This window comes from Mauremys reevesii, linkage group 1 (assembly GCF_016161935.1).
Source record: "Mauremys reevesii isolate NIE-2019 linkage group 1, ASM1616193v1, whole genome shotgun sequence".
NCBI classification, from domain to species: Eukaryota; Metazoa; Chordata; order Testudines; family Geoemydidae; genus Mauremys; species Mauremys reevesii.
Window position 1 is genome coordinate 217,571,960 of NC_052623.1, and position 10,904 is coordinate 217,582,863.

At 49.2% G+C, this 10,904-nt stretch overlaps 1 gene segment (V, D, J or C); it reads right to left on the bottom strand.

Annotated features, from left to right (window-relative positions):
* Nucleotides 1-5,690: 5,690 nt before the first annotated feature.
* Nucleotides 5,691-6,391, bottom strand: LOC120369731. The segment is given in 2 exon segments: nucleotides 5,691-6,007; nucleotides 6,282-6,391. Coding segments are annotated over 2 exon segments (363 nt in total).
* Nucleotides 6,392-10,904: the final 4,513 nt, after the last annotated feature.

The window sequence follows — 10,904 nt, forward strand, 5'->3', positions numbered from 1 at the left end:
TTATGCCCTGAAGCAGGTGGCCTGATGGCTCTGATAACTGTTACTTTCTGCTTGTCTGTCTGTCCAGTGCTAATATCAGTATCTGAGTGTTTAGATACAGAGCCATAGCTAGTTTCACTGTCAATGAAGCTATTGTCCATCATTCTGAAGGCTGTATTTGGTGATAGCTGCTGTTTGACCTCTCAGACTAGCTCTCCCTTTTTCTCCCCCTGACAAATTCTAACTGGGGTAATGATGTTTTGCCTTTTCAAAATCACCTTGGCAATTTCATTGCTATACAATATTCTACTTCACTTCCCATCCTGTGACAATGTTCTGTACTGTCACTGGCCAGAAGTGGCTGAGTGTTCCCATATTCAGAACCTGCAAAATGCTGTGAGATTCTTCAGGCTATGAATACAAATTGGTATGTCACACACACATATTGTGGCAGAGCTCTGACCTTGCTCCCGTGGGTCCTGCACTTCTAGGTGGTTTATACTAGCCTCAGTGGCTCACTGTGACCCTCCACGTAGCCCTTCTCTCTCTATGGCCAGGGTTACAGTCTACTGAGCCCTTTTCATCACAGGCCTGCAAAAAGGTTGGTAAGAGAACTCCCACAGTCTATGTTCAGCCTCCTGTCCTCCTGTCTTCCCCTTCCAGGAGATGTTCCTGTAGTGGTGGGTTGGGGGAAACCCAGGCTCGCCCTCTACTCCAGGTTCCAGCCCAGGGACCCTAATGGTAGCAGTTGTTAGCAGCCAACCTTTCACTGCCAGAGTTGCTACATTTCCCTGGGCCACTTCCCCACAGCTCTCCTGCTTCTCCCTTCTTCACCCTTACCTTAGGGCTCCTTTAACAATGGTTTGAGGGTGTCTTCAGTAACCAGCCCTTCAGCCACACTTCCTCTCCCCTGCCTGACTGGAGTGAGCCCTTTTTATAGTATCAGCAGGGCCTTAATTAGAGTCAGGTGGTCACATTAACTGAATGGCCTCACCTGACTCTTTACAGGTTAATTAGAGTCAGGTGTTCTCATTAGCCTGGAGCAGCCCCTGCTCTGGTCAGTCAGGGAACAGAAAACTGTTAATCCAGTGGCCGGTATATCTGCCTTCTGCTATTCTGCTGTACCCAACTGGCCTGGGTCTATCACAATATATATACACACTTTATCTATCTATCTATGAATGAGCTGGTCTAATGCAGCCAAAACAGTATTCATGAATATTAATTTACCCACTATTCTGAATAGCTCTTCAGTTTAACCATTTGTGCAACTTATTTGCTATCAGAGAACACAGTCAAAACACTCATTGAGGGGCAAAGTTTGAAGATAATACAAAATTACTCAAAATAGTTAAGTCCAAAGCAGACTAGAGGAGTTACAAAGGTATCTCACAAAACTAGGTGACTGGGCAGCAAAATGGCAGATTAAATTCAATGCTGATTAATGCAAAATATCATGTAGTCACCGGGCAATGCTCTGGAACTACTCCATATGAAGCCAGTCAGAACTCTGGTGTAGCATGCCTCCTCTCTCTGAGCATACTATCGCCAGGGCAAGAAGCTTACACAGCTTCAACCTTCCTGAATCTGACCTTGGAGCATTCAGCGTCCCCTTCCACAACGTATGCTTCCCGCAACGCATTCGCCTGGGCAGGGTTCCTGGGGAAGCCAGAGGGCTCTGCACCCCAACTCCGCAGTCAGATGTGACTCTCAGCCAGTGTAAAGTGAAAGGCTTTTTAGTCGACGGGAACACAGTGTAGAACAGAACTTGTTAGCACAGAAATCAATGACTTTCAGCCAAATCCATCTTGGGGAGTCCTGGGCCAGAATCCCTGAACTTCCCCTCTTCCAGTCCCCCGAAGCAGACTGCCCAGCTTCCAGCGATCTGACCTCAGACACCGCCATTGCTCCTCCTTGTCTTTGTCTCACTTCCCGGGCAAAGAGTCACCTGGTTGTCACCTGGTTGCTTCCCCATCCTGGGTCTGAGGTTACAAAAGGCACTGGTCAGGCAGGCAGCTGGAGTAGCCTCACCTGTCCCAGGTCAACCTGTGGAACTCGTTACCAGGGGATGTTGTGTGAAAGACAAAACTATAACTGGATTAAAAAAAGAATTAGATAAGTTCATGAAGGAAAGGTCCATCAGTGGCTAGTAGCAAGGATGGACAGGGATGCAATCTCATGCTCTGGGTGCCCCTAAGCTTCTGAATTCCAGATGCTGAGACTGGATGACGGGGGATGGATCTCTTGATGATTGCCCTGTTCTGTACATTCCCTCTGAAGTATCTGGCATGGCCACTGACAGAAGAGAGGGTACAGGGCTAGATGAACCATTGGGATGATGTTATATGGTCGTTCTTATGTTCTTAAGAGCTTTTGTCTGTTTCAGTGGTTGGGGAGGAGGGGGCTAGGGCTGGTTAGGCTGAGTACATGCAGTTATATATATAATCACATGCTGAACTGTACCTGAGCAGGAATGTTTGTGTGTGAATGAGATTATCTGCTCTTCGTCCATCAGTACTAGAGAAAGGCTGATGTGTAGAGTCTGCCCTAAAATACTATATAGTTGAGTGTAGATTTCATCTGTCTATTCATTAATATGGCATGTGGATGACAGATAGTTAGGTGTGTGTGTATCTATCTATATGTATAGACACACACACACCATTTATTACAAAACTTATAGTAGGGAAGACCTATTATGTCAAGGTCACTATTAGCTCCTGCATGTGCAGACCCAGGCATGCCTTGTAGGCAGATCAAGGCTCATCCTCCTGTGCCTTTGAGGGAGGTGAACTTGATTCCCATATGTGGGATGGAAACCTTTATTGAGATAAGATGTTTGTGGAATAAGCACAATATATGTTCTAGTGCAGAGACTACACAGACAAGTGCAGATGGCCTTGTGTTGAGCATCAGATCACAGCAGCCTCAGGCTTTAAAAGCTACTTTACTGAGAGAGGGAATTTCAGCCAGGGCACAGGGTTATCCTGTAACTCCTTAAGAAATCGTCTGGGAAATTTCAAATTCTATGTAGACAGCCCACCAGAGTTATACAAGAGGGATCTGGGAGGGTACATGAAAACAGAAAAGGATGCGGGATGGGCAAAGGAGGGAGCAGACAGGAATGGAGAAAAGTGAGAAGGATGAAGGCTGCTCCCCACAAGACAAATATCCCTGTGCAATCAGCATAGATGGAAGTTTTAGGTGGCTTATTCCTTCACCCTCCTACTTCCCTGGTCCTTCTCGCATGAACAGAGAGCAACAATACCCAAAGTCCAAAGGCGCAAACAATTTGGTGTTTATTGGGGTGAACTTCCATCAAGCAATGATTCCAGTTTCCTTCCTCAGTGTCCCCTTCCCAGCTCTGACACCACAGAGCCTTGTCTGTGTCCCTGTTTCTGTTCCCATCCCCTGTACCCATTTCCCCCTTTAGGAATTCATGATCCCAATTCCCTCAGTCCCTGTTCCCATTCCCCCCTGCCCCCACTTCCTGAATGACTGCAGACTACATAGTAAAACTTGAATTCTGCTTAGCTATACCTTAACCAATCATTTTACTGAAATTTAACTAACCAATCTTAACATACTGTAACATGGTTATTTAACCAATTATATCCCAGGATGGTCAGGTCTGTTCAATACTTGACTGAGGCCAGCGTTTTGAAACTGGAGGTCATGCTGCCAGTGTTACCAGCTCTCATGATTTCTTCACCAGTGATGGAGTTTGGACCAGGGCTGCAGCCAGTCTGTGATGATAGGGAAGCTGCAACTCTCTGGCAAATTTCAGCCCTGCCTGGGGGGAAAATCCCCCTCTGATTCACTGCCCTAACTTCTGGAGAAGGGCAGACAATCAGAGCTGCTGCAAGAAGAAGGCAAAGCTCTCTCCATTCCCCTCAGGCGCTGACAAGCTTCTCAATAGAGGCGAGGAAGGGGAAGGGAGCAGAAAGATCCCAGCAAGTCAGGGTGGCTCCACCCTTTAAGCCCTCGTGCTCTCCGGTGCACAATGGTGTGGCTCCCATGTTGCTTCCCCCACCCCTCTCTTCCCTTCATCACTCAGACAGGGACGGGGGAGAGGGGACTCTGTTGCAGCCCTACCTCCGATGCCTGGGAGAAGAGAGGGAAGGACCTAGGAGAGGCAGAAGTGACACGGGGGGGGGGGGGAGGAGAAGAACTGATGTGGGGACACAGTCAGTGGGGAGTTGGAGGGCAGAATGGATTGCTGGTAAGAGAAGAGGCAGATATGAGGTGGGAGCTCCTGCAGACAGGGTCAAAATCACTGTATTGAATTTGGGAACTTTTGTAACATTAACAGTGACAGATATGCTGGAGGGAGGGATGGACAGAGGGGCAGAGAAAGGTCAATAATCAAAGAGACCAAAATATAATAAAACATATATTAAAAAACTCATGATCTTCTGGGTTCTGACTGATGATGTTTGAACCTTTGGGTTTGGCAACACTGGGAGTTTGTGTTTTCTCCGTGGCTCTCCCAGGAGAGCACTCCTATCCCATTTCTTCTTACCCAGAGGCATGGGCGTCAATTCCCCTCATTCTCATAGGTGTAATTCAGAGCGGAAAGAGACTATGACTTTCTCCTGAGTTCCCCTCTTCCTGCATCGGTTGAGGGCAGAGATGCAGGGGAAAGATCCTTTCTTGGAAGGGAGCTGCAGTAGCAGGGGGAGGAGGTTTTTGCAGGGGGAGGACATGACTCTGAAGCGCTGTGTCTAGGCTGCTGGCACAGAAATACACAGCCGAGTCCTCTGGCTCCAGGGGTAAGATGTCCAAGTGAAGGAGCTCAGTCTGCGGCCTTTCAGCTTGGAATCGATCAGTGATGTTGCCTTTGTCTCTTAGTTTGGTGTCACAGAAGGAAATGAGCAGCCGCAGGCCCTGCCCCAGATCCTGCTGGTACCAGAACATGCTGTTGTGCCCAGAGGTTAGTTCACATGTGAGCTGGGCTCGGTGTCCCTTCTACCGGATCAGACTCTGGGTTTGGTTGATCCGAGCACCTGAGCATCTTGTGAGAAAAAGAGATAAAACACAGGCTACAGAGACAGTGAAACACCTGGCTCTGTGAGAAACGTCCAGAACCGTGTCCTGTAAACACGGGGATGGAGATTCATGTCTCAGCCAATGACTTACTTGCTACCATGAAACAAATGGCCATGTATCAAAGTATGTGCATCCCCATCTCTATCTCACTGAGCAGGGACACTTCCTTGCATTGGGTTTTACACAGCTCTGCTATGTAGGGTTGCTTCCCTACCCCTGGAGACAATAAACAGGATCCATTTGTGATTTGTCTAGGGTGGGCGATGGGATGGGGGGTAATAGGAGCCTATATAAGAAAAAGACCCAAAAATCGGGACTGTCCCTATAAAATCGGGACATCTGGTCACCCTAGATTTGTCTCCAGGCTCCTACACTCACAGGTTTCCCTGCAAAGAGACAGATGCCTTCCAAGTTAATGGGTCTATGTGGCATAAATACAAGGGTGTCTTCACAGTGACAGACCTCTGCTCTGCGTCTACCTCTGGCTAACTAAAGGGCTTGGCTGCCACAGCTGGTGACTAGGTACCCTTCACCATTAAGTACTAAATGACATCTCTGTCCCCTGGCACACTATTTCTGTATGTGGCTATGCCTGAGGTGTGTTTGCTGTGAGGGACGAGCAGCACTGGTGGGTTATTGCACAGCTGTGAGGCACAAAGCTCTCACTGTGCTTTACTAGCGGCACAGAAATACACTGCAGTGTCTTCAACCATCCCCGGGTTGATTGTCAGGGAGGTGTTTAGAATTGCTGGTCGTGCCACACTGTATCTGGTTTGGAATTCTTTTTCCATTTCTGTTGAATTCACACCTACAGAGAAGGCTACTAACTGCAGCTGCCTTTCTGCACCCTTCTTCTGCTGATACCACAGGACAGTATAGTAGGTGCTGTCATCATGTTCACATGGGATTCTTGCCTTGCTCCCATTCTGGATGACTATAAACTTCTCCTTCTGCAGCACTGTCACCCCACTGCAAAGACCTGCAAAGGAGAGTGGAGGGACAGGGTGAATGAGAGCCATGGAGGATGGAACATGGCTATGTGCATTTCAGGATCCAGTTCTAAAACTCCTTCTTTGATTTTAAACACCTCACTGACCTTATGTTTGTTCTGCTCTCTCCTCACTTCTATCAATGGCCTGACCTCAGTCTCTTCACACAACCTTACCACAGTAGGTACATAAGGTAGATCTCAGACACTAAAGTAAAGTTGTATCATCCTGAAGTCAAAACATTTATCAAAGACAGTTTCTTACCTGACAGCAGCTGGAAGCCAAGGAAGACACCCAATGCCCTCCACATGGTATCTGCAGCAAAGAGAAGCCAGAGTGATCATTTCCATTGAATAAAGTTCTGTGTGCCTTTAGCAGGCGGAGCTCTGTAAAACCACAAAAGGGGGAAGAACTGATGATAATGAGGCAGTGCAAATATGGGAGGTAGTAAAGCTGGGTCCAGATGTGGATCTGAAGTGTGCAACTGCCTCTCTTTCCATTATGGATAAAATGCCAAGCACAGATCTGCACACCTCCGAATTGTGGTGGTTAGACATTCTGATGCAAAATGTGTGGCTTGGGCCCCTCTTCCTCTGCACAAAGTCTGCTGCTGCTTCACAGTGATCAGTGAAAATATTTTTACATTAGGGTTGTGTGATCCTGACAGTGAGCATTCTGGGATATGTCTGTTTCCTGCTCAGTCAGTGTCCTGGCCAAATCTTGATCTCTTTCTTCTTCTCTAAATCCCCCTTGCAGTTCCAAAGGGAAAAGTCACATGACTCTTTGTGGCATTATTGGCAAAGGACAGCTGCCATCTTCCATTCCTGCATTGGCTACATTTTAGTGGTGGGTGAGAATTTCCTAGTGTTAGAATACAGCATGTGTAAGCGGGGGAATGGTCCCGCTATTGTGGGGAACTTTCCTGGCTTCTGCGCTACCCCGGTGAAGTGGGCTAGCGAAAGGATCTGAGTCCTCACTCCCACTTCCTTTATCCAGAGGCCTCCCTGCCCTTGAGGACTCCCCTTCCACTTTCTTGTCTGGCAGAGTTCTCGTAACCCCAACAAGGCTGGGCCCAGGATTCCTGGGGGGCTCGACTCCGAACCCTGCTGTGGTCACCTAGGACAGGGGCTAGGGTGTCCCCACTCTGGGGTACCCTCTCTGCATTGGGCACCTCCCTGACCCACTGATTATTCTATACAAATTAAAGCAAATACAAGTTGTTTAATTAACAATTAATTTTAAAAAAGAATAAGGAAAAATGGGAAAGGTTACAGGAAAACACATCACCCTGCTCTGTGGCAGGGAACATTACAAAGAGTGTCTCTGGACATCAAGGCAGTTCACAGTCTGTTCCTTGTAGGTCCCAGGCCTCTGTCTCGGGCCCTGGCTGTGCTGCAGGGATGCTGCGGGTTGGACACTTGCTTTGGTGGTGGCCACACACCTCCGGGCTTTGGGTGGTGGGACCCTTCTTCCCAGCGTCAGCTCCCCGTCGGGTTAAGATCCCCCTCCCAGCCTGGCCTGCAAGGACCCTTGGCTGGGGGTGTCTTTCTGCGCTGGGCCCTTTGCCCAAGGTCCCCCCTTGGCTGGCCCCAGTTGCTCACCACACCTGGCTCTGTGGCTGCAGCTCTGCTTCCAGCACAGGATCTGCTCTCCCTGGGCTGTGTCTCTAGCTCTGTGGCTGCAGCTCTGGCCCCTCTGGATCTCGCCCAGCTTTGCTCTCCAGCTCAGCTTGAGCCCCTGCTTTCTCCTTAGCTCGGCCACACTCTATCTGACCCAGGCAATTCCAGCTCACACAGAGGATGGGACCCATCCTGGCCTTCTGTCTCCCTGATTAGCCTGTCCACCCTGTCAATCAGGCTGACCTGGAGCACTGGCCTCTCCCCATTGTTCCTGGGGAGTGTCAGTCTCAGGGTCCTGATTTCCCATCGACCCCTCCTCTTTTACTGCTGGGAACTAGCAACCAAAACACCCCCACTGAATGTTAGTAAGAGGCAATAGTCCCCTTACACATGCTTTAGGATCTGTTAGGAGGATGGAAGATGCTAGAGAAGAGCGAGTGCTTTTAATAATCTCTGCATCTACAAACTCAGAGTTTCCAGTAAGACAAGGACACTCTACTCTCTGACTCTCCCCATCACTCCTGTGTCCAGATAGTCTCATCCACTCCACAGTTGGTAACTGGCTGTATGTTACGGGGTGTAGCTATAAACAAGGCCGGGAAGATTGTTGATTCTTTTTCTTGTTTTGCTCTTGGATGCTTTGGTTTGTTAGCACTACACTGCCCTCAAGTGGCCAGAGCGGGGAAGGCTCATATTAGACCATTCTGATAGTCTAGCTCAGGGGTAGCCAACCTATGGCATATGTGTCGAAGGTGGCACGCGAGCTGATTTTCAGTGGCACTCACACTGCCCGGGTCCTAGCCACTGGTCCGTGTGGGCGGGGGGGGGGGGGTCTGCATTTTAATTTAATTTTAAATGAAGCTTCTTAAATATTTTTTAAACTTTATTTACTTTACATACAACAATAGTTTAGTTATATATTATAGACTTATAAAAAGACCTTCTAAAAACGTTAAAATGTATGACTGGCACACGAAACCTTAAATTAGAGTGAGTGAATGAAGACTCGGCACAGCACTTCCGAAAGGTTGCCGACCCCTGGACTAGCTACTATCTTCTTCTCCTTTCCCGGTAATTCAATGCACTGTAGGCAATGGGGAGTTAAATTCCAGCAGCACAGGCAGAGATAGACTATCTGTGAGAGTGGTCAGTGCTCAAAGGAAGATGTTAAGTCCCCCATAACTAACCTCTTTGCACAATACTGTACACGCAGGTGTGTGGAGGAGCAATTATTTGTTAAATATTAATATTATTTCCGTCATTAGGTCCTGAACAGTTTATGCAGGAGTATTGATGCCCCTGTTAGTTGTTACTCTCTGTCTAGCTCTAATCTCAGGGGTGTCTGAGTGCCTAGATGCAGCTCCATAGCTAGTGTCACTGTCAATGCTGCTGTTGTTCATAGTTTTGAAGGCCATAAGTCTGTGATCTCAGGTGCAGGTTGATTAGTCAGCAACTCTCTCACTCTCTCCACTGCAGCTGCAAGACTGGAGAAGCTCTGTCTCCCCTCCCACCACCATGGCTCCAGGCCGCAGCGGGGAGTTAGATCTCTCCCAGCCCTGAAGCTGCAGCAGGGAGCCAGAGCTCCTCCAGACCCAGGGCCATAGGTATAGTTTGACTGTTATATCTGGCGGTGGGCAAAGCACACCCATGCACATGCACATAACTACCCGTGCATGCTGAAGCCAGTCCCCTTGGTTCACTGGCTTTCTCCCCACCTACAGTGGTACCTGGGCTGCCTGTGCTGCAGGGGTGGGAGGGAGGATGCCATATGAGGGGAGCCACAGCTGCTGCTGCTAGTGACCACTCCCATACTGCCTGCTACAGCAATATCCCTCACTGTGATGCTGATGCGGTTGTCTCCCTTCTGGGGCTGCTGCTGACCAGGGAATGCCATATGCTGGGATCCTACTTTCTCCCCGCACCCCCACCCATTCCTGTATCCCCTCCTCTTCTCCTCAACCCACCCCTCTTGTTCTCACCCCACACCCTCCACTGTACTCACAGCTGTAGAGGAAACAAGCCAGCACTAGGACCCAGGAGGTGGCCTCCAGCTGCTGAGGCAGGACACAGAGTGCAGGGGAAAAGCTGCTCTGTCCTGCTGCTGGACCTGAAACACGCAGGGAGTAGGGTCAGGGCACAGGGGTGACCATTTTTTCCGAGGTTCCCCAGTTGGCCAGGGCTCCTGGGCACAGACTCGATCGACCCAGTGGCTAATCTGCCACTGCTCCCTGGGGCTGTTGGTACTAAACAGGTTTGTGCGGGCAGTATTGTTCTAGTAACAGCTCATGATCACGGCCTCCCTTTGGTTTCTGGATGACTGCTCTTGGCCACTGCGAGATGAGGTCTCCAGTCCCAACACCTGTGTGAGCAAGGGGGAAAGGAGCAGAGATACATTAGCCAGGCATGAAAGGGGCCTCTGCCCAACGCCACCCCTGTCTGTTCCCATCCATGCTGCTGTACCCCCATTGCAGGTTGGGAGTTCTGGGTTCTTCCCAGGCATCAGAAGGAGAAGAATTTTCAGCATCCCTACCAACAAATGTTACAGGATTGGTTCTTATAGCACTTGGATTTTGCTAAAGCAGGGGTTATCAAACTTCATTGCACCATGACCCCCTTCTGATAACAAAAATTACTACAAGACTGCAGGAAGGGGGACCGAAGCCTGAGTCTCACCACCCCTGGGGGCCAAAGTCAAACCCCAAGTGCTTCAGCCCTGGGGAGCGGGGTCTGTAACCTGAGCCTTGCCACCCAGGCCTGAAGCTGAAGCCTGAACCCTGCCACCCAGGGCTGAAGGCCTTGGGCTTTGGCCCCGGGCAGTGGTGCTCAGTCCTTGGCTTTGGCCCTGGGCCCCAGCAAGTCTAACACCAGCCCTGGTGACCCCATTAAAATGAGGTTGCGACCCACTTTGGGGTCCCAATCCACAGTTTGAGACCCGCTGTGCTAAGGCAACAGGAAGTGAGAGAAGTGCAATACCCCTCCCCCTGCTGCCAGTTTGTCTTTGAAAAGTGTGTCAGGGAAGAAAAAAATGACAGCGTGTCAGATATTTACCTATAAATTGTAGACTTCCCAATGAGCCTTTAAAACTAAGGTCTCAGCATTCATGGTGGTTAAAGATCCCAGAGCATTCTATCTGCTGCTGTGTTTGCCTCCAGCAGACCCCTGGACTGAGAATTCCAACAAGGTTAAAGGGTTTTGTGTGTTCTCAAAATCAGCCCTGCTATACTGTATTCAATTTGATTTCCCATCCTATGCCAATGTCATGTACTGT